Consider the following 24,903-nt stretch of genomic DNA (forward strand, 5'->3'; position numbering starts at 1 on the left):
TGCTATGCATTAACTATACATAGGATAATACCAAATAGAATATAAAATTAATGCTTGTATTAGTTATACATAAATTTAAAAAATGTACACTAAACAAGATATTCCTACTACAAAAATAATACATACATTATTTTCTCTAATGCACTCTATCAAACACCTCTTAATCTCTAGTCTTTTCCTTAGATATCTCAATTATTAGGTTTGCCAAATTAATACTATAATCCATGGCAGCCAGTTTCTTCTCTCCATTAAAATAAAAAAAATATGACTCCACAAGTCGTGGTGGAATTGCAAGGATCTAGCATATGCCTATGTGATGATAGGCTATAACTACGCATTTTAGTCGTTTATTACATTCAAATTTACTGTACTTTAATTGAGTTTGAGCTTTAATTGTTAGTGTCTTGTACTAATTGTGTGTTTTATGCCTTGTAGGAGTGATTCTGAGCTATGTAGATATTATAAAATGAATTCAAGTATTTTGTAGCTTTGAAGTCTGAGTAAAAGCCTAAGAAATTAAGCCAGGATCGTATTCGGGGATCAACGAATGATAGAGCAACAAAACGAAGAATCGAGTAGGCATATTGCGCACTGTCTAGTAAAATGCACATTACTTTTATCTCAGGACTCCATTTTGGGCTCCATAATATATAGTTGGAAAGCTAACTCAAAGGGATACAACTTTCATGTTTTATGTTTTTCCAAATTCCAAATGGAACAGGGTGAGAAACGCGGTAGAAACCGTAACCGCAGACCTGACGCGGACTGAGGCAGTACACTGGGAAAGTACCGCGCCCGCGGACGTCCAGTCCTGGAAACTTGTCCTTTTTCGTATAGGGGAAAATATAATTGTTTGGGCCCGACCCTACTTGGTATATATACATGGAAAAATGGTATTTTGAAGGGAGGAGACCAATTTTTAACATAGATTGGACCTAAGGAGGTAGAGACACAATAAGAGTAAGGCGGGGAATTCTTCTATGAGTTTTTCCTTCCTTTTCCTATTTTTCATTGTTAGTTATGACTTTTAGTATTGTAGTTTTACATACTATTATGAATAGCTAATTTGTTATCTAGGGTTTTGATGGAACCTTTTGTAGGATAAATTCTTGTTATGTTTTTATATGATTGAGCCGTAGTATTTTCTCTATTTGTTCAACTATATTATTCTTGTGGTTGATTGAAGGACCCTCAATTAACTGTTCATATTTAGTGTGCATTACTCGGGAGAGAGTGTATATTCAGGCAGATGTTGAACATCATCACTCCTAACGTATATGAGGGATCAATACGGAGGGTTTAAAGGTGAGATTAGGGATAACGAAACCTTGGGTGCGATCTAAGTGAGCTGTAATTAAAGTCAACTAGCGTAACTCGGGAGAGTATGTCTAGTAAATTGTTGTAATTACTCGGGAGAGAATTACAACACGCAGAGCGCTCATGATTGGTAGAGAATACTTAGGCGAAATTATAGAAGACATAGCGGAAAGGATTCCAACAATTGGGAAAATCATAACTCTAGACCTCATTAATCTTTTCTCCAACATGTAGTATCTTTAGTGTTAATTTATTATTTTAATTAATTAGTTAGTTAGTTAGTTAAACACAAGAATTTTAATAGCTATAAGTTAGGAATTGATCAAGCTTGTATTCTTGATGATAGTGAACAACTGTAGCTAAGCCTTAATTCTCTATGAAATTCGACTCCGGACTTATAAACCGGATTATATTTACATCGACCGCTTATCCTTTTTAGGACTAGAGTTGGGCGTGATCACTGTGCCAAGGAAAGAAAGCCCCTCAAACCCCTTTCATTGGTCAGTCTTACGAAAGTAAGTACACTTTTTATAACTAAAGAATAACATAGAGATTTAAGAAAGAGCCTTGTTTATTCATTTACCATCAGAGGCCTACGCAAAAATTTGTGTAAGCAGTATCATAATTACGTAAATAATATTTAATAAATAAGTATATCTAATACTTTAATAATATCAATTTCCCACAAGTTAAAAGTTGTGGCCCAATGCTTTAGATGAATATTATTGCAAATAGAAGTATTGGTGCAATTCTCCTTTGCCCCAAATTTTTAACAAAAATGCTCGCTCACAAATATTAAAAAACTAGAATGTATAGGTCAAGCCTCGAACCTACGACGCTTCCATCCATGTGCATTCACTCCTGTTTGGCACTGCTCCTCTCTCTGTGCTCGAACAAAGGTGGATAAACATTCTTGTTACTTCCAAAAAAAATTTATTTTCGAAATTAGCGTTTAGTTATTAAATTTTTAATTTTCACTTGAAGATATATTTTAAAATTTTTTCGAAATTTTGAAAAACTCCAAAAAACTGTTTTACAAAATTGTCACTTAGATCACTCACAAAACTTCAAAAACAACCCAAAATTATATGCATGTCTAAACACAACTCTAATTTTCAAATACCATTTTCACTTGAAATTTTCTTTCACTTTTTTTTGTTGGAATTTTACTATTCTTATGTCCAAACGCCCACAAAACATATGTATTATTAAAATTCCAATAAATATTTACTTTTATTTCAAAAGTATAATATATCCAATGGTGAGTGCCGAAACTAATTGTGAAGTTGTGCCTAGACTGTAAACAATGCATTTCACAACCACTATACCCATCTATATATGATTGAGTGTAACAATGAATTCTCTCGACTAAGGTGATTGTCTTTTCTTTCTCTCTCTGCCAATATTTTGCAGCCTCAACTCAGACTGAAAGATATCAGTATACTGTCATAATCCACAATACTACTACTACTACTAGTACTACTATTAATAATAACAATAGCCTTTCACTTCATCCAATCACACCCACACCATCTCTTCATTCACTGTTCCTGATTTTCACTTCTTTCTTTTCTATTCTTTTCATCTATTCTTCTCCATCCTTTCATCTCCTTCTTTCCTCAGTCTTTACAGAAAAAAGCAGTAAAAAAGAAAAGAAAAATATAGACTCCTATTATCTTTCTTGTTGTAGTGATGGCTGAAGGATTTGAACCATATCATGTCCCACAACAAAGTAGAAGAGATAAACTTCGAGTTTTAGTTGATGATAATCTCCAACTCCAAAATTATGCTCCTTATTACGATCCATCAATTATACCATCAGATTTGCCAACTTTTCAAGAAATTAATGGCACCCCATTTCTTTATACACCTCAAAACCTAAGATTTCTTGATCAATCTCTCCGTACTAGTAGTGAAATTATGGTGCATAATAGTAGTAATAATAATACAAATGGTCAAGGTTTATCTTTGTCTTTGTCATCTCTTCATCACAACAGTACTACAAATCATGACTTGTTGTCAAAGAGTAGTTGTGTTCCACTTGGACCTTTTACGGGGTACTCTTTAATTCTAAAGAGATCAAGGTTTTTGAAGCCTGCACAATTGTTGTTGGAAGAATTATGTGATGTGGGTAGAGAAAAATTAGCAGCTGATGATTCCAATTTAATGGATTTTCCACATGAGAATATTGTTGTTGATCGACAAGATTGTAGTAATGGAGATGAGCATGGGAAGAAGAAATCCAGGTTAATTTTGATGCTTGATGAGGTACCTTTATTATACTTAATCGTGAGGCTTTTTTTGGCACTCATAATTATGACATGATTTTATTAATTTGAATTAGGAGTTAAATGTCCACATTTTCTTGCTTATTTGTGATGTAGTAGGGGTGAGACTTACTAGCTTGTTTTTGCAATGTAGAACGTTTTCTTTGTTTGGCCATGACTTTACCACTTGCAAATAAATACTCGAGTCTTTTTTAGAAAGTTAACATTTACCCATACAGATATACTGAACATTGGTGAAGTATTTATAAACTTGTTGGTGAAATATTGATTAACGAGGAGCATTTCTAGTGAAATAATATTCTTTTTTTTTTACTTATAGAACTTTATAATTATTTTCAAGTGATATTCATTTTCCCACACAACTTTCAACTACTAAATGCTCTTTCTCAAATTCCACTTCACATAATTTTTTGTTTGTTTTCAAATATAACCAACATTGTCCGCCTACTAAAATTCTTCCACTTTTATATCTTGTGATTCTGTTCAGCTGTTGTCCATGAGAACTTCATACTTGTCTTTCGGTAGCATATATTTGCAATTAAAGGGAGAGAGGTTCTTTAAAATGATGAATTATCGTTCATTGTCCGTACACGCATGCACTATTAGATTTGGGGTATTATTTAGATGCTTAGCAATGATATTATTTGATAATATTTTAATGTTATTTATGGCTTTGTCTATTTGTATTATAAGCAACCTAGGTAGATGCCTGTCATATAGGCGTACAGGTTCTTATAGATCACTAAGTTATCTTTTCGGAAAAGGTGTTTGAGGGAATATATTGTGTAGATATCAAGATCAATTAAAAGGAATCCATCTAAAAGGGTTTATTCCAGGAGGAATTTCTCTTAAAAGAGAAGTAGTTAAGGGCAACCCGATGCACTAAGCTCCTGCTATGCGTGGGGTCCGGAAAATAGCTGGACTACAAAGGTCTATATTACGTAGTCTTATCCAGCGTTTTTGCAAGAGGTTGTTTCCACGACTTGACCCTGTGACCTCTTAATCACATGACAGTAACTTTACCAGTTACACTACGGCTCCCATTTTTTAAAGAGAAGTAATGGTACCTTAAATTTATTAAAGAAGGGGCGATGGTTTCTCAAGTGCCCATTTCTCTCCTCTTTCTTTTACTCATCTACTCCGATTAATTAATCTTTCTTCCCTATGGATGACATGTATTTATCATGAACTTCGGGTAAAATTAAATTTGTCCGTCGCAATTTTAGTAATTTTTAACATATATATGATACTTCCTTTTAAAATTGTTGGGAATCATTGAACCGTTGGCGATATGTTGCATCCTCCCCTACTATTAGTTTTTATATAGATATTGATTTAATTATGTAAAATTTTGAGATGACAAGAGGTGAATAGGATTTTTTTTTTTTTTTTTAGATTTAAGGATTTTGAATGAATAAATCAAATTGGAAAAAAAAAACTAACTACTTAACTAAAAACAAAAGGGGACACTAGCCCACAAACGTGAGATTCAAAGCTCTGAGCTCAATTCTAAAAAAAAAAACAAGATAGACATGAGATTAGAATCCTCTATTTGTAAAGGTGCACCCAATAATCATCGCATCATAGGACTCTTTGATTTTGGGTGCACATAAATTTTAAGAAGTACTAACATTATTATACATAGTATAGGGAGAGGAGTATAGGTTCACGTGCCCACTCACCTCGGCTTGATACACCCCTGTGCATGTCATGGCCTTATTTAATTGTAAGTGATAGAGGTATCTAAATAATCTTATAATTAAATTAATGTTAATTGAAATGAGTGTTCTCTTTATGACATAACTTGTATCATGCTTTTGAATAAGTTCCGTCTGAGAGAATATTCAACTTTACATAAAATTGGATGCAAATATTTGATATCTTCTGTATAAGAAAAAGGAAATACTAGTAAATTAAGCAAGAGTATGAATGATTTGCTCAGTGGCTAAGTTTGTTATTAATTTGAGAATGCATGTAACATCGGAGAAAACACAATAAAGATTTAACTTATATCCATTAGTAATCTAATGAAAACTTTATACTATTGGTATTATTTAACCTTATATAAGTTAATTTGTCTTACTTTTTAGATTACTAATTTCACTTATGATAGATGACCGCTTTGTCTACTTTAATCTCTCCAATTTGTTTGGCAGTGAGGCATAATTGTTGTTGTACGTAGTATATTTTAACTTATTGTAATAGGTAAATTGCCTTATAGTAAGTTATTGCTAATAATTTTTGCCGCCTGTAGTAATTATCTCTATACTTACATCGTGTAGGTTAGGTGTATAAAAGTTAAAACTCTTTTGGATATGGGAAGCTTATTAATTAATTGTAAATGAAACAAAATATTTGTGATGTTTCTCAATAATTCTCTTTCGATGCTATTGACAGGTGTACCAAAGGTATAAGCAGTATCATCAGCAACTACAGATGGTTGTGACATCTTTTGAAGCTGTTGCTGGACTTGGGAATGCAGCGCCCTTTGCAAATTTAGCTTTAAAAACGATGTCTAAACACTTCAACTGTCTTAAAAATGCCATCACGGACCAACTGCAATTTACAAACGAATCTCGTCATGGTCAAAGAAATTGTGAAAGAGACCCTATCCCTAGAGCTGGCAAAGGACTCTATGGCCAAAAACCAGATCAAATCCGCAATAATGCTGGATTTGCTGATAGGACTCAACCTGTTTGGCGACCACAAAGAGGGCTTCCTGAGCGTGCAGTGACCGTTCTTAGGGCTTGGTTGTTTGACCATTTTCTTCATCCGTAAGTTATATGAATATGCATTGATAGCTACTATCTTCAATTCAGAGGATATATATAACTTTATATATATATACACTAACAGTGCAACGAATTTTCACACTAATAAGTACATCTTTTAGATGATTTGATGGTGAAAAAGTCTTTCCTTTTTTTTTCCTTGTTAATGTAGAGAAGTTAAACACTTGTTTTAGAAATTCTCTGTAGATTATTCATACATCTTAACGGATGCAATCATATCGATATCTGTCTCTCATAACTTTCGACTCATTATATTGAGATTGTTATTGCTGCAGTTACCCCACGGACACTGACAAAGTAATGTTAGCCAAACAGACTGGCCTCTCAAGGAATCAGGTTTGTATATCTCGAGTGTTTCTGTGATCGTGAAGGAATTAATATAGGAAAGGGAATATAATAAAGATTTGCAAAAGGCGTAGCTAGGATTGTGAGTGAATTATAACATAATGGGAGAGCAGAAGCTAAAATATATGGACATATTTCATATATTTAGTGTTGGTTCCTGTTGCGAAAGCCAAATGTATATAGTGTGAATAAGTCACAACTACTATATCAAAAATTATAACAGCCACCAAATAATATATAAGACAATAAAACAATAATAAAAGAAACACCAGAATTTACAAGGTTCAGCCAATTTTGCCTACTCCTCGGACACAACCAATATTTTATTCCACTCCAAAAATACAAGTGAAATAATACTAAAGATGGAAGATACAAATGCCTTAAGAAAATAAAAAGGCAAATGAGAGGTGTGTTTAAATTCTAAACATTAGGCCTCCTTTTATAGGGTGAAGTACCAACCAAAATTGGTACTTCACCGATGTGGGATTTCTGCCATTCAACAAATCTCCACCTTGGCAAAATTTCACATCTTCAATTTTCTCTCAATAACAAAATTTTAGTTGTGTCTTCATCTTCAATCTTCAGTGTTCAACAATGTTGATCAAATCCAAACAATGTTGAAACTTGACCGCAGTTACCACTTTTGTCAGCATATCAGCAGGATTCTCTGTAGTATGAATTTTCTTCACCGTGACTCCACCTTCTTCTATGATTTCTCGTACGAAATGATACCGAACATCAATGTGCTTCGTCCTTGCATGATAAACTTGGTTCTTCGCTAATTGAATAGCACTTTGACTATCACAAAAAATTGTGATACCTTTTTGTTCAACACCAAGCTCCTTTAGCAATCCTTGAAGCCAAATTGCCTCTTTCACAGCCTCTGTAATAGCCATGTACTCTGCCTCTGTTGTAGACAAAGCAACTGTTGACTGCAAAGTAGACTTCCAACTAACTGGTGCCTTTGCAAAAGTAAACACATAACCAGTAGTTGATCTTCGTTTGTCCAGATCACCCGCAAAATCTGTATCCAACTACAGACTGATTGCCTTCCTGCTCAAAAACTAACCCAACATCTACAGTATTATGAATATACCGTAGAATCCACTTCACAGCTTGCCAATGTTCCTTTCCTGGATTATGCATATATTTGCTAATAACTCCAACAACTTGTGAAATGTCAGGTCTCGTACAGACCATTGCATACATCAAGCTACTAACAACATTTGCGTATGGTACCTTTGACATATACTCTCGTTCAGCTTCATCCTTTGGCGACATAGTATTACTTAGCTTAAAATGGGGAGCAAGTGGAGTACTAACTGGCTTAGTCTTTTCATCTATGCCAAAACGTTGTAGTACTCTTTTCAAATATTCTTTCTGAGATAAATAAAGTTTCTTTGAACGTCTATCTCTTATTATCTCCATGCCAAGAATTTTCTTTGCCTCACCCAAATCCTTCATCTCGAACTCCTTCTTTAGTTGAATTTTCAACTTATCAATTTCTTCCAAATTCTTGGAAGCTATCAACATATCATCAACATATTGGAGAAGATATAAAAGGAACCATCTTTAAGCTTGCGTAAATATACACAATGATCGTATTTGCTTCTCTTGTACCCTTGCCGTAACATAAACTCGTCAAACCGCTTGTACCATTGTCTAGAAGATTGTTTCAATCCGTACAACGATTTTTCAAGTTTGCACACCATATTTTCTTTTCCAGCAACTTTGAATCCTTCTGGCTGAGTCATGTAGATTTCCTCCTCCAAGTTTCCATGTAAAAACGCAGTTTTTACATCCATCTGAACTAGTTCCAAATCCAATTGTGCTACCAAAGCCAACATAATTCTAATGGAGGAATGTTTTACAACTGGAGAAAACACTTCATTGTAATCAATTCCCTCCTTTTGAGCATATCCTTTGGCCACCAATCTTGCTTTGTAGCGAACATCTACTTGGTTAGGAAATCCTTCCTTCTTTGCAAATACCCATTTGCACCCAATTGCTTTCTTTCCCTTCGGGAGATTGGCCAATCTCCATGTATGATTCTGATGAAGGGACTGTATTTCATCATTCATGGCAATCCTCCACTTATCTTCTTCTGAACTTTGGACAGCGTCTTTATAAGTAGTAGGAACATCATCAGCTACAATTGAGGTTGCACAAGCAACCGTCTCTATGAGACGAACAGGTTTCGTTATTGTTCTTTTTGGCCTGCTGGTTGCTATTGATTCAAGTTGTTGTTGAGGTTCCTGAGTTGGAATCTCCTCTACTGGCTCTCCTTCCAGAGGGTAATCTTCATTTGTTTCCTCCTCTGCTTCTTGTGTAGGAAAAATAAATTTTCCCTCAAACTCCACCTGCTTAGAAGCACCTTCATTTTGTTTGGTATCTTCTGTTACCTTATTTACCATAGCAGATTCATCAAAGGTAACATCCCTGCTGAATATTACTTTCTTTGTCATAGGACACCATAAGCGATATCCTTTGACTCCAGAAGTAATTCCCATAAAAATAGCCTTCTTTGCCCTTGGATCCAATTTTGACTCTGTCACATGATAATATGCAGTTGAGCCAAACACGTGCAAAGAGTCATAATCTACAGCAGGCTTTCCATACCATTTTTCAAATGGTGTCTTGCCATCAATAGCAGCAGATGGTAGACGATTAATGAGGTGGCATGCATATGTAATTGCCTCAGCCCAAAATTCTTTGCCCAAGCCAGCATTGGACAACATACACCGTACCTTCTCCAGCAAGGTCCGGTTCATACGTTCTGCCACTCCATTCTGTTGTGGTGTATGTCTAACAGTGAAGTGTCGGACGATGCCATCATTTTCACAGACCTTATTGAAATGATCATTTTTGTATTCACCTCCATTGTCTGTGCGAATACACTTGATCCTCCTGCCTGTTTGATTCTCCACCATCGTCTTCCATTTGAGAAAAATTCCCAGCACTTCATCTTTGTTTTTCATTGTATACACCCACACTCTTCGAGAAAAATCATCAACAAAGGTTACAAAATAGTGCTTCCCACCCAATGAAGGTGTTTTGGAAGGACCCCAAACATCAGAGTGTACATAATCCAAAATGCCTTTAGTATTATGGATCGCTGTACCAAATTTAACCCTTGTCTGTTTCCCTTTGACACAATGCTCACAAAACTCCAAGTTGCAAGTCTTTACTCCTTTTAACAATCCTTGATCTGATAAAGTTTTCAAGGATTTTCCTCCAGCATGTCCCAAGCGCATGTGCCATAGCCTGGTTGCTTCTGCCTCTTTTTCGTCACTGGATGTTACTATCGTTGTCCCAATAACTGTACTACCGCGGTAACGGTACATGTTATTGTTCTTCCGATTAGCCTTCATTACCACTAGTGCACCAGAGCATACTCTCATCACTCCATTTTCTGCAATGATTTTGAACCCTTTTGATTCTAGGGCTCCCACAGAGATGAGATTCTTCTTCAAATCCGGTACATATCGAACATCTGTTAATGTTCTGATCATTCCATCATGGTTCCTTAATCGTATTGAACCAATGCCATATGAGGTAAGAGGGCTGTTATCCGCTGTGTGGACGACTCCATATTCTCCTTCTTGAAATTCCACGAACCAGTCCCTGTTGGGACACATATGATAGCTACAAGCCGAGTCCATCAACCATATGTCTGATGATGTTGATGACTCTGTTGTAACTAATGAGAAGTCTGAATCATCACAATCAGCTACATTTGAATCCATAATAGCCTTTCCATTGTTATGTTTGGCCTTATTCTTCAACTTCGGACAGTCTTTCTTCCAGTGCCCTTTTTCTCGACAAAAGGCACATTCATCTTTGCTGGGTCTGGATCTTGACTTGGATCTTCCCTTCTTTGTCCTCGTTTGATTTTGAGGACGACCCCTCACAAATAGTGCTTCTCCTTCTCCGCCCTTCTGTTTTTCTCGCTTTCTTTGTTCATAGCTGTACAAAGCCGAACAAACTTCTCTGAGAGAAACTTCGTCATTTCCATGGAGTAGAGTAGTTTCAAGGTGCTCGTACTCATCAGGAAGTGACGCCAACAACATCAAGGCCAAGTCACCATCATCATAAGTTGTATCCATATTTTGCAAATCTGTGACCAACTTATTGAAACTGGTGATATGTTCATTCATCGTGGTACCAGGAACATAGGTGAAGTGAAACAGTCTCTTCTTCATGTACAATTTATTTTGACTGTTTTTCTTCAAAAATTTATCCTCCAGTGCTTTCCATAATTTACTTGCAGAAGTTTCCTTTGTGTATGGATATTTCTGCTCTCTAGCAAGGTAGGATCGAATGGTACCGCAAGCAACACGGTTGATAATTCTCCAATCTTCTTCTCCAATAACATCTGGTTTCTTTTCTTCAATGGCCAGATCTAGCCCTTGTTGAAAAAGGACATCTAGAACCTCGCCTTGCCACATCCCAAAATGTCCGGACCCGTCAAATATTTCGACCGCAAATTTCGCATTTGACACAATTCTTGTCATAAGCGAAGATGCCAATGATGACGTATTGTTGACACTTGATGTAGATTCTTCTTGTTTATTGTCTCCCATCTTTGACACAAATATTATTTAATAGCTGACGACACAAATCAAGATTATTTCCTTTCTGGTGTGGAAGATCAGACTAAGCTGCAACCACAGAGCATACTCAGACAGAACCTTGACTCAGTTACCAAGATAAATCTTTTCTGATGTGGAAGATCAGACTATGCTGCAACCACAGAGCATACTTAGACAGTACATTGGCTCTGATACCAATTGTTGCGGAAGCCAAATGTATATAGTGTGAATAAGTCACAACTACTATACCAAAAATTATGACAGCCACCAAATAATAAATAAGACAATAAAGCAATAATAAAAGAAACACCAGAATTTACGAGGTTCAGCCAATTTTGCCTACTCCTCGGACACAACCAATATTTTATTCCACTCCAAAAATACAAGTGAAATAATACTAAAGAGAGAAGACAAATGTCTTAAAAAAATAAAAAGGCAAATGAGATGTGTGTTTAAATCCTAAACATTAGGCCTCCTTTTATAGGGTGAAGTACCAACCAAAATTGGTATTTCACCGATATGGGATTTCTGCCATTCAACAGTTCTAACATATTCACTTTGAATTCTTGTATACACCTAAAAAATATTTACACCATCAGTGCAGTCTAACTTATTGATTATAGCATGTTAGTTACCGTTTTTATCAGGTCGTTAATTGCTACGCTATACCCAATACAAGTTGTCATGAATCAGGTTTCTAATTGGTTCATCAATGCAAGAGTAAGACTCTGGAAACCTATGGTGGAGGAGATACACATGCTTGAAACCAAGGAAGCTCATAATAAATCTTCTCAAAGGGAGGGACAAAACAGCAACAACAACTCCATTGAACATTTTCCTACGAGTAATTCACATGCAGCATGTGAAACTCCATCTACTTCTGTACCAAGATTACAAGACACTCCATCAAAACGAACCCGAAATGATTTTCCAATGGGAAACGCGGATTCAATAAGTTTATCTTATGGCAATTTATCAACTGGAACCGGTGGCGTGTCCTTAACCTTGGGCCTTCATCAGAATACTGGGATTGGTTTATCGGATCCCTTTCCGATTAATGCAGCTCGACGTTTTGGTATTGATGCAAATAGTGACAGGTTTATGGTTGGTGGATTTGAAGAACAAAACGGACAGTTTGGAAGAAATATTGTTGGTGGGCAGTTTTTGCATGATTTTGCCGGTTGAAGAAGATTTTGGACTTCATCATTTCATAAGCCTTCAGTTTATCAATTAAACACAGAGGCTTCAGTTTGATATACTCTTCAGAATCGCATGACCATCTAGGGTTGGTCCTTTGGAGGTATATTTCAACCCTAGACACATTAAGTAGGATCACAATTTCTGATGCCTATTGTTTATAATTGTGATTAAATATTTGTTTATAGTTCAGTCTTTTCATCTGTTTCAGGTTATTTAAACGTGTTCATGCATTGTCATTCGTGACTTGTTCATGGTTTTACTTGAAATCGGGGGAAGAAATGAAATTATATTTTAAAAAAATGATAAATGGAAAAAAGAAGAAGACACTTAGATTTAATCTTTTCTTTGTTTTCAGCAGAAAGTTATTAAGGAGAAGAAATTATGCTTGTTTAACTTCTATATGTCGTCAATATAATAAAAATTCTACACTAAAACAAGATGGATTAGGAACCTGATAGTACAAGACAAGTTACTTATACAACAAGTTAAAATATATAAAACTCTTCACATTGTTAGTATATTAGTTAAATTTCTCTTCTTGGTTTTTTCCTCCTTTAGATATAATGTTATTCTACTGTATTGTTTTTGTTATCTTTCTTGGATTCAGACCCCACCTACGGGACTATACTATATGCGTTTGTTATTGTTGTTATTGGTTCCATGATGGACGCTGCTTTATGCATGGACTATACTATATGGGTTTCGTTGTTTAATTAGTGTGTACAAGTTATAAAAGGGAGTTTTGGAGCAACAGTAAAGTTATTTTCGTGTAACCTATAAATTACAAATTCGAGTTATAAAATTAGCTATATATTGATACATCACGGTAAGTTGCCTATATCAAGTGAAGTCTTTTCCTAGGTCCTGCATGAACACGGAATATTTTGTGCGCAAAATTTTCTTTGTCTTTTTATTAGTGTATACAAGTTACGATTTTTTTCCCTCCAGATATAGTTTTAAACTGTTCCTTTTATATTTCTTCTTGGTTAAATGAAGGAAGCTGCTTTATGCATGGCCGGTCTTTGTTCGTTTAGATGCATGTCTTTTTTTTTTTTTTTGGATGCTTTCTAAGGAGCAATCATTTCAGGCTAGTTTCTACATGTTTTTTTAACTAAGTTCTGTACATGTAGTCTTCATCCTAGAGAAATTAGGGAATCTTTGATATATGTTGCAGTAGTTTAAACCTTTTTCCTAGTGGTGGGCCTTTTCTCATTATATAATTCAAAATTCTATTATCCTGAAAGTAGATGCAGCAGTTCTTTTGTTTTTGATATTTATCTGATTAAACTTTTTTGTCATAGATAGCCACTATTATATTATTTTATGGCTGAGACTTGACATGCTTTATATAATGATTTATTTCTGTGCAAGTTGCACTATAATAATTTTTGTTTCTTGTTCTGCTTTTTCTTTATTCAGGGCAGTAAAAAGTAAATAGTAGCTTAAAGCGTTACAACGGCCAGAATTTTGAAGATAAACTTGGAAATATTCTGTTCTGATCGGTTTATGAAATTCATTTGGTAAGGTAAATATTAGATGCTGTAATTTACAATGAAATAATCAAAATGTGATCAAATTTTTGTGTTGTAAAGCAGTGCTTTTTGATGCTTTTCGAATTCGGTGTATCAATCTCAGTTTTAACTAGCAGTATGATCTTCATGATTTATGGGTTCTGATTCAATTGTCACGTATTTAGATCTCTCCATTTCAAGATTTGTGTTTGTTTTGTTGCGATCAATCATTAAAAAGTTTTAATGTTGTCATTGATTAAAATATTGTTATAGTTATACTGGTATTATTTTTTATTGATTATTTTGTAAGTTGTATTAATCATGAGAATGTCAATTATACCGCTTTATGCTAGAGAATTTATTATGGGAATACTATTCCACCCTCTAAGGGTTCGTTTGGTTGGGAAATAAGTTATCCCATGATTAATTTTCCCGGAATTAGTTATCCTAAGATTACTTATCCCACCCTTACATAGAGATAAAAAAAACACTACAATTCTGGGATAACTAATCCCGGGAGTAGTTATACTACGATTTTATCTCAATCAAACATGGGTTAACCCATCTCAAATTTAATATCGGGATTACTTATCCCTTATACCTTATACCAAACAAGCCTATCAGGTATAAGTTATCCCGATACTTTTTTCATTAACGATCCGGCCGATCATTTTGAGAGTTATAGCCTTGATCCCCTATTAACTGCTTTTCTCATATCTTTTTCTACTTATGTGACTTGTCAGGAGGTTTCGTTTTGGTTCTTGGAGTGTTTTGGGACACTTAGTCCCTAAACAGAGGCTTAAGTCTTAGAAATTGGATCGTTGTCCGAACTATATGAAGACGATTTCGGAATAGAGTTCTGTCGATTCTGTTAGCTCCGCTGGGTGATTTTGGGCTTAGGGGCATGTCCGGATTGTATTTTGGAGGTCCGTAGCTTATTTAGGCTTAAAATGGCGGAAGTCGAATTTTTTGAGATTTGGACCGATAGTGAAATTTTTGATATCGTGGTCGGAATCTGATTCCGAAAGTTGGAGCATGTTCGTAATGTTTATTATGACTTGTTTGCAAAATTTGGGGTCAATCGGACGTGGTTTGATAGGTTTCGACATCGGTTGTGAAAATTTAAAATTTCAAGTTCTTTAAGTTTGAATTGGAGGGTGATTCATGATTTTAGCGTTGTTTGATGTGATTTGTGGGCTCGACTAAGTTCGTATGGTGTTTTAGGATTGGTTGGTATGTTTGGTTGAGGTCTCCGGAGCCTCGGGTGAGTTTCGGGTGCTTAATGGAACATTTTTGGACTTTGGCAATTGGCAGATTTTCTAGTGTGTTGTTGCAGACAATTCCTTCATCGCATTCGCGAGGGAAGTCTCGCGTTCGAGTAGGTCATCTGAGAGGCCAGCTGAGTTGTTCTTCACGTTAGCGACGTTTTTCCTGCGCTCGCGAAGGTATGGAGCACCAAGGCTACGCATTCGCGACAAGGACCTCGCGTTCGCGTAGAGTCAACGGTCAGATGGGCTCCAAGTATAATAGCCTACGCGTTCACGATGAGTGTCCCACATTCACGTAGGGTCAAGCTAGTTGAGCTTCGCGTTCGCGACCAGTGCATCACGTTCGCGATGAGTACTTTTTTGGACTGAAGAAACTTGTACTTCGCGAATGTGAGGCTTTGACCGCATTCGCGAAGAAAGTTGACATGGGCATTATTAAACATTTCAAAAACGAGGGTTTGACTGTTTTTATCAGTACTTGAGTTTAGGAGCTCAGATTTGGACGAGGTTTTGGGAGATTTTCAGAGATATCAATTGGGTAACGATTCCTAACTCGATTTTGGTTATATCTTACTAATCTATCATTGATTTTGTCATTTAATTTCGGACTTGGGGTGAAAATTTAAAAAATTTGAGGAAAGTTCTTATGCCGATTTTTGGGGGTTTGATCGAGATTTTGCTATCGGATTTGAGTAAATTTGGTATGGTTAGACTCGTGAATGAATGAGTGTTTGTATTTTGTGACTTTTACCCGATTCCGAGACGTGGGCCCATGGAGGAGTTTTGGGCGTTTTTATAATTTCTTGCTTTAGCCTTGAATTCATTAGCTAGATTAGTTTCTTGTAGCTATATTTACGTTATGTAATTGATTTGGCTAGATTTGGGCCATCTGGAGCCGAATATTCGTGGAAAGAGCATTGTTACGGATTGATTTGAGCTTGGTTCGAGGTAAGTGGCTTGTTTAACCTTGTGTGGGGAAACTCCCCTTACGATTTGGTACTGTTTTTGATGTATGAGCGTCGTGTACGTGACGAGTGCCTACACGGGCTATTTGTTGCAAAACTCCATTTTTATTAAGTAAAATATTTGTTTTCCTTTAATTGAGCTACACTAGCATATGTAATTATCCTGTTTAGTCTAGAACATCATGTCTATGTGTCTTAATTGCTTACCTGAACCATGTGCATGGTTAGTGAATTTCCTGATTTTTCATTGACTTGTACTTAGTCTAAACTGTAGGTTTTCTTACTGTAATTGTTATTTCTGTTGTTTGAGTTGCATATTTACTTTGGGAGTACAGAACGGTATTCCGATAGATCCCCCTGCATATTTACTTAGGACTACGGAATGGTATTCCGGGAGATCCCCCTGCGCATTACGTTTGGGACTACGGGACGGTATCCTGGGAGATCCCCTGTTGTTATCTCTGTATTCTGATATGTTGTTCTTCTATGCTTACATTCTTGTTAAATTTCAGTATTTATTTTTACTACGATAGTTCATTCTGTTATATTTTATTATAAATATACCAGTAGGGCCCTGACCTGGCCTCGTCACTACTCGACCGAGGTTAGGCTTGACACTTATTGGATACAGTTGTAGTGTACTCATGCGCTTCCTTGCACATGTTTTCCGTGTGCAGATCCAGGTACCACTTATCAACGACATTATCAATAAGGCGAGCCAGCAGTAGAGACTTCAGCTCGAATCAGTCTCGAAGCAGTAGAGACTTCAGCTCGAATCAGTTTATTTTTGTAAGAGTGAGTAGTAGTGATTGTTGGTGTAATTTTTTCAGGGGGTTTGGGAGAAATTTGATGTGGATTTCCTGAATGTTGTTGCAGTGAGATGTTGCTCATTCTCTCTCTAGAATATTTCTATTTTTTTTAATAAACTTGTTCATTTATCATGGTTAAATAAAATCTAAAAGAATCAAATAGTAGTTTAATAGTTTAAATATAAAAGCAACAGTTCATGAAAATGAAACGAAATACAATAAATTACTTAAATATTAACCATAATCCGCAAAATTGATCATTAAGTCATAAATAACTACACTATATTGTTCTGTTATTCTTATTAAACGTAAAAAATTTAAATTTAACGTTTTGAGTATGGCTATTAGGGGATCTTTACAGAAATTGCCGGCCATTTCAATTGTTTAATTTTAATAACTGGTATACATAGATTATATGCTGATATATATATATAAGTAATTAAGTGAGTTGCAATTTAGGTTAATTTTGCATTTTTTTAGGGTAAATAGCTGCGCTAAAAGATCATATTGTTAGATTTGATAATTAAAGTGAAGATTTGAGAAACATTTGGAGTAAATCCCAACATTGAGTCGGTTAAAGAGAGCAAATATCATAAAGAGAATTAGAAAGTGTAAAACTAACCATTTGAGGTGTCATTACAAACCACTAAGGAACATATATTAACCGAGGTCTCGAGTTCAAGCTCAAGAAAATAAAAAATAAAATCTTTAGTAGGGACGAGAGAGCGGTTTTTACTTTTATGAGCTTTATATGACGTGTATCTAGACTATTTAAACTAATGAGTATGAGATAACAGATAATTATATATTTCTTTTTAAAAAGAATGATGCTTCATTTAAATTTACAACAATAATCAACATATAATTTTTTAAGAAGAAATCAAAATAGTTATCCGTATAATCGCTTAAACTAAAAATAATTATTAAATATATAATATATATAATTTATTTATAATATATCTACGGGGTAAAAAAATAATAGTGGATCCGACTGACCACTCGGGTAAAGATCTCAAATTTTAACTTGGCATGGACCGGTGCTAAGCCCATAAATAAGCTCAGCAGCTCCCTTGGGCTCTCAGGTTGGCCCTTCTTGTCTTCTTTGGACTCTACCACCTTTGTGTTCGGTAAAATAGCACGGTCTATCTAATTTTTGGACGGAACATTCAAAAATAGCCAACATTTACCAATTCAATAAAAAATAGTCATTATTTTGCTGTAACAGAGACCGATCCAGTATAATATACTGGAGTTCAGTGCACCTGTGTATGAACTTCCAGCATATTATGCTGGACCGGTATATTTTGCTGGCTCCAGTATAATATACTAGAGACTGGAGCACCGTTGCTCCAAACTCCAGTATATTATGCTGGACCGGTATATTATACTGGAACTCTAGTATATTATGCTGGAGTATTTTTCTGGATTTTGAACAGTTCGTTCAGATTTATTTTTACATGAAAAATGGCTAAATTTCGATTACTTTTGAAAGTGTGGCTATTTTTGAATGACCACTTGTAAATCTGACTATTTTTGAATTTCTCCCTTCTGTTCTGGATGTTTATACTGTACAATGGGAAGTACTTGAGCAAAATGGCACATTAGGCTGGCCCAGAAAGGCTTGAAATTCAAATGGGGCAAGTGCACAGATAGCCATTTTTAGGGATGCCATTTAGAACTTAGTCAATACTTAATTTTTTCCCTAAAATTTTAAGTTAAAAATCTTAACTTTATAACAATTCAGGATATTTTTATTCTGAAAATTTGAAAAATTGAAATTCAGGAAGTATTGGCTAATTCTTAAATATCACAACTTGGTGGGTGAAATTTAAAAATAGCCAGATCTAAAAGCGGTAACTAAAAAATAGCCACAGTTTCAATAATAATCGAAATTTAGCCCCTTTTTATGTAAAGATAAATCTGAACGAAAACACTGTTCAAAATTCGGAAAATATTCCGACATAATATACTGAAAGTTCATACATAGATGCTCCAATCTCTAGTATATTATGCTGGAACTTTTCGTATGTTGAAGTTCCAGCATAATATGTTGGAAGTTCATATATGGGTGCACCAATCTCCAATATATTATGCTGGAACTTTTCACGTTGCAGCAAAAGAATGATTATTTTTCAATGACTTTGCGAACGTTGATTATTTTTTAATTACCAGTCCGAAAACTGACTAGTCCGTGCTATTTTCACCTACCTGGTGTCATTTCTACAATTATTCACCCCCCCTCTCCCTCCATGCTCTATTTTATTTACAAAGTTCCAATTTCCAATGGGCCTAGTTTAAGCAGCCGTCTTTAAAGTCCATCAGAAAGAAAAGCCCAAGCTAAGCAGACGCAGTAAACAGAAGAGAGCATAGAGAGATCAAGAAAAGAATATTCCCATAAAAGAAATAGGAAAAGTATTACTCCACAAAAACAACAAAGTTTCTCATAAAACAAAGACTAGCACTTTCAAACCAGTCTTCTTCCTTAGGGTTTTCCCTAGGGTTTAACCAAATATCAGATGATTCAAGAAAAAAATTGAAACTTTAACATAAAGAATCAATCTTTTTGCTATTAGATCAAGAATGGAAGCCAGAGTAGGAGTTGAGGGTGGTGCAAGAAAGTTTTTACAACAACCCCAAAAGTCACAACAACATCACCATTATCACACACAACAACAACAGCAGCCACAGCCTCAACCTCAGATTGGTACTGTGCCTCAGCTTCTTGCTGGTGGCATTGCTGGTGCTTTCAGCAAAACCTGTACTGCTCCCCTCGCCCGCCTCACCATTCTTTTTCAGGTAATTTTTCTTTTTCCAAAGACACCCGATTTCTTTGATATGTATTTTCCTTTCTGTTTCGTCTAAGTTGTCAACTAGGGCTATATGAGTCTTCTATATTTTGAATTCGGGTCCATTTCATCCTTAGTTTAAGATTTTAAAAGGCAAAAAAAATTAGGGTACATGTAAAATGGAGTAAGCAGAATGAATCAAAGGAGGAAAGACTTTATTGGCTGATTTGGACAGAGGGATAAATAATTGGTGATATATGGGGTAGAAAAGGTCAAACTATTCCATTTCTTAGGAAATGGAAATTGGACCTATATAGGTTTGAATTGAATGGCTTGATATTGGTAGTATAATTTGGTTAATGTGTGAGTTGAAATATAGTTTTGTGAGGGATGAGAAAATCTACGTGTGCATTTAACTAATTTTATTTAGTTGAATGCTTCTGTTTTCTGATATTTTCTTAAATATGTGCTCTGCAATATCTAAAATTCTTGTTTGCAGTTGCTTGTTTTGGTTCGTTTCGGGACTTATTGTTGGCTTGAACTGCTTAAGATTAACTAAAATAAAGTAATAGTAAAACTTTAGAGCTTTGATTTATTGGAAAAACAAATTACATCGATGTTTCAACAGTTCTTGTGTTTTGATATCCCTTTCAATTCATTGTTTGAATGTTTTCAATTCTTAGGTTCAAGGTATGCATTCAGATATAGCAGTATTAAGCAAGCCCAGTATATGTCGTGAGGCATTGCGAATAGTCAACGAAGAAGGATTCAGGGCTTTTTGGAAGGGGAACTTGGTTACTATTGCTCACAGGCTACCGTATTCCTCAGTCAATTTCTACTCTTATGAACGCTACAAGAGTGTGAGTATATAACTGTGCCTATATAAAGTTCGGCAGGAAATATTTGCCATCTCTTCTGAAATTATTATGTTTGGCAGCTATTGAAAACAATTCCTGGCCTGGATGGTAAAGGAGGAAATGCAGGTGCCGATATTTTTGTGCACTTTGTTGGTGGTGGATTGGCTGGAATAACAGCAGCTGCTGCCACCTACCCGTTGGATCTTGTCAGGACAAGATTAGCTGCACAGGTATAACTATGTAGCAGTGCTTTCTAGGTCTTGTCGATCCATTGAACAGTAGAGCAGGGTATACTAGTTTTATCCTCTCTAATCATATCTTGGTTTCTTGTATTGTTTGATTAGTGGAGCATCATGTTGTTGTCGTCTTTAGATTACAATTTAGATGGTTTAGGGACAATATCGATTCAAATGTCATGCTTTGTACTTGTCTTTAGTAGCGTAGCCAGGGCTTTTACTAAAAGGTGTCAAGATATTAAAAAAAAATAAACACGAAGAAAGTAAGGGAATTCAACATATAGTATATATACATAAAATAAATTTTTGACCTAGCTAAACTGTATAATTTTCCAGCAAAGGGGTGTAATTGACACCCTTTAGCATAAGGTGGCTCCGCCATTGCTTGTCTCTATGTGTGTGGGCAACATAAAAAACGAGTAGCTTCCACTCTAATTGACTAGATTGTGGCTTTTTATTTATTCCATAAATATGACTTGAGCATTATATATATATATATATATATATATATATATATATATATATATGGTACGGTAGTTTCCTAGATTGTGGTGAAATATGTATTCAGCCTTCCATTTAACTGGTTTGCAGAGGAATGCGGCATACTATCAGGGCATCTGGCACGCTCTTCGTACCATTTGCAGAGATGAAGGCGTTTTTGGGTTGTACAAAGGGCTTGGTGCTACATTACTGGTCTCTGCTTTTCTCTTCTACCTTTCATCTATATTGATCGAACCCTGGCTTCAAAATATTTACGATGCTAATTAGGTGTTTGCTTGTTGCAGGGTGTTGGACCTAGCATAGCAATAAGCTTTTCCGTCTATGAGGCTTTGAGATCTCACTGGCAGACTCAAAGGTAAGTACCACAATGTTTTGATAGCCTACCCTATTGGTAGTCATTCTGTCATTCTTGACTAAACGTATCTTGTCATTGATTTTCTGTTTCCTCTCAGGCCCGATGATCCTACTGTTGCAGTCAGCCTTGCTTGTGGAAGTCTTTCAGGAATTGCATCTTCCACTGGTGAGTACTTTGTATCAATAACTTTAGCTTATTTAGTGCAATCATTTTTTGGGGATTCTAGCTACGTTCCATTTTTCGGCTGAAAACCATGTGGATATTTGTGACCATTTAGTGAAGACCTCTAGTATAGCTGTCCATCTTGCCTCTGCTTGGATTTAGCGGGTTCGAGGCCAACAACAACAACAACAACAAAAAACCCTGTGTAATCCCACAAGTGGGTCTGGGGAGGGTAGTGTCTACGCAGACCTTACCCCTACCTTTAAGAAGGCAGAGAGGCTGTTTCCGGTGCGAGGCCACAACAACAACAACAACAACTCAGTGTAATCCCACTAGTGGGGTCTGGGGAGGGTAGTGTGTACGCAGACCTTACCCCTACCCCGAAGGAGTAGAGAGGCTGTTTCCGAAAGACCCTCGGCTCAATAAGACAAAAGGACAAAAGAAAACAATATTAGTAACACCACAGAAACAATATGAAAGAAATACATATATATATATATATATATATATGAAATATATACCCTCGGCTCAATAAGACAAAAGGACAAAAGAAAACAATATTAGTAACACCACAGAAACAATATGAAAGAAATACATACATATATATATATGAAAAATAAGAACAACATGAAATCAGGAGGAATGATACCAAGCAAAATCAAAATAGTATCCTTACCAAACTAGTCCCCCAAAGTTATGACATAAGACAATACTCAGCTACCTCCTAGCCTACAACCTTAATACTCGATCTCCACATATTCCTATCAAGTGTCATGTCCTCGGAAATCTGAAGCATCGCCATATCCTGCCTAATCACCTCCCCCCAATACTTCTTAGGCCGCCCTCTACCTCTTCTCGAGCCCTCCACAACCAGCCGCTCACACCTCCTTACCGGAGCATCTGGGCTTCTCCTCTGAACGTGCCCGAACCACCTGAGCCTTGCTTCCCGCATCTTGTCATCAATGGGAGCCACGCACACCTTCTCTCGAATATCATCATTCCTAATCTTATCCATCCTACTATGCCCGCACATCCACCTCAACATCCTCATTTCTGCTACCTTCATCTTCTGGATGTGATTTCTTAACCGGCCAACGCTCAGCTCCATACATCATGGCCGGCCTAACCACCGCTTTATAGAACTTACCTTTGAGTGTCAGTGACACTCTTTTGTCACACAATACTCCAGATGCTAACCTCCACTTCATCCATCCTACCCCGATACGGTGCGTAACATCCTCGTCGATCTCCCCTCCCCCCTGGATAACCGACCCAAGGTACTTGAAGCAGTCTCTACTTTGGATGACCTGTGATTCAAGCCTCACATCCACGCCCACTTCCCTCTGCTCAGCGCTGAACTTACACTCCAGGTATTCCGGTGCGAGGCTAATGCTTAAAATATGAATTGTTGGAGGAATGTGGGGAACGACTTGGTTATAAGTGAAACTACTTAGGATACTTGAATGAAATTGCAGTTCTTAATCGCTCTTTTGTAACTTGTTAATGTGCAGCAACTTTCCCTTTGGATCTTGTGAGGCGAAGAAAGCAGTTGGAAGGAGCAGGAGGACGTGCACGTGTGTACAACACTGGCATAATGGGGATATTTAAGCACATAATCAAAACTGAAGGCTTACGTGGTTTGTACAGAGGGATAATGCCCGAGTACTACAAAGTAGTTCCCAGTGTGGGAATTGTGTTCATGACGTACGAGACACTGAAGAAGCTTCTATCTCAAGGACCGTTTGATTCTTGACGTTTTTCAGTTCTGCACTCTTCCAGTTTTCTGATAAAAAAAAGCCACACAAGGTTCAGTTTTGTTTGAGTTACTAGTTAGGAAGAATTGATAAGGTAATTAGTATTAATATTAATTAAAAGAGAAAACATTCACACGGTAGCAAATTTTGTGGTTGCTGCTGTTAGACTTGCCTTTTGTTGTATAGCCATTGAAAATCACCAAGTGTCCCACATACATTGTATCTCTAGATATTTAGGATGGTTAATTCGTAGGATTTTACCTTTTCTTTGTCATCTTAGATGATTGTATCACCCATACAGTTTTGTTTGTGGGAACCTTTTTTTATTTTCATTTTTTTCCTCTCCATTTTATCTAGTGCTTCCTTTTGGCAAACCTCTGAATCCCTTTAAGGTAGCGTTAAGGACAGTGGTGTATGTCACGGTATTGCTTGGCAATTGTAATATGAGAGGACTCAAAGTTGTTCTTTTATTCACTTGGTTGCTTGTTGCACGTCGCCATTTGTTTATTAAATTGTCGAAAAAATATCACCAACAATTTCTTTTGTGATATACCTGTTCTCAATTTACATTTTAAAAACTTTCCAATTATATCTGTGTTTTTAGAAGCATTTACACCTGTTGCTGTGAGAATATAGATGCATCTTTCTTTTTTTGGCTGAAGAAGAGACACACACACAGCCGTTACAAAAAAGATTTATTTGGTAGTGTTTTTCGTATTAGTTATACATCATATTCAGTACTATTCTTATACATAACCATGATACTAGCAATACCATGATTTTTAATACATGGATAAGCATGCATAAAGATAGAATTGCCCTTTCAAAACATTAATACATCAAATCCAACGACCGATAAAAAATAATATCAGCATAACTAATCTTAGTATTACTAATATTCAGTACTATTCTTATGCACACTACTAAATGGCTCTTACTACAACCATATTTAGATAAAGTAACAGCCATATGTTCTCTGAATATGTGTTGCACAAATAGCCCTCCAAAATTATGAAACAATGACTTTCATTTAGAACAGATGTGCGAGTATTTATTATTTTAGTCCATTGTGTATAGAACATACTAAGGTTATTCCAAATTTGTAATAGAAATCAACCATTGCTTCATCTGCCAATATTGAATTGACCCAAGTGCATTTAAGCAG

At 36.0% G+C, this 24,903-nt stretch overlaps 2 protein-coding genes across 5 annotated transcripts; both read left to right on the forward strand.

The window, feature by feature from the left end:
- The first annotated feature begins 2,599 nt into the window (after nt 1-2,599).
- LOC104229930 (BEL1-like homeodomain protein 9) lies at nt 2,600-16,974 on the forward strand. Of its 4 annotated transcripts, none has more exons than XM_070150775.1 (6): nt 2,600-3,585; nt 6,003-6,379; nt 6,673-6,733; nt 12,028-12,634; nt 13,954-14,059; nt 16,956-16,974. In XM_070150775.1, exons 1-4 carry the CDS (start codon nt 3,010-3,012, stop codon nt 12,517-12,519), a joined length of 1,506 nt encoding a protein of 501 aa, XP_070006876.1. In that variant the 5' UTR covers nt 2,600-3,009; the 3' UTR covers nt 12,520-12,634; nt 13,954-14,059; nt 16,956-16,974. The 4 variants fall into 4 exon arrangements, with proteins under 4 accessions (XP_070006876.1, XP_070006875.1, XP_070006874.1 ...); XM_070150774.1 differs by lacking the exon at nt 16,956-16,974 and adding an exon at nt 16,192-16,210; XM_070150773.1 differs by lacking the exon at nt 16,956-16,974 and having other exon boundaries at nt 13,954-14,225.
- Nucleotides 16,975-19,517: 2,543 nt separating this feature from the next.
- LOC104215695 (uncharacterized) lies at nt 19,518-24,229 on the forward strand. Its single transcript, XM_070152684.1, has 7 exons — nt 19,518-19,883; nt 20,557-20,733; nt 20,811-20,960; nt 21,558-21,659; nt 21,752-21,822; nt 21,920-21,987; nt 23,496-24,229. The coding sequence occupies exons 1-7, from the start codon at nt 19,668-19,670 to the stop codon at nt 23,735-23,737; spliced, it is 1,026 nt and encodes a 341-aa protein (XP_070008785.1). The 5' UTR covers nt 19,518-19,667; the 3' UTR covers nt 23,738-24,229.
- Nucleotides 24,230-24,903: the final 674 nt, after the last annotated feature.

The sequence above is a fragment of the Nicotiana sylvestris genome, chromosome 7, assembly GCF_000393655.2.
Source record: "Nicotiana sylvestris chromosome 7, ASM39365v2, whole genome shotgun sequence".
Classification (NCBI taxonomy): domain Eukaryota; kingdom Viridiplantae; phylum Streptophyta; class Magnoliopsida; order Solanales; family Solanaceae; genus Nicotiana; species Nicotiana sylvestris.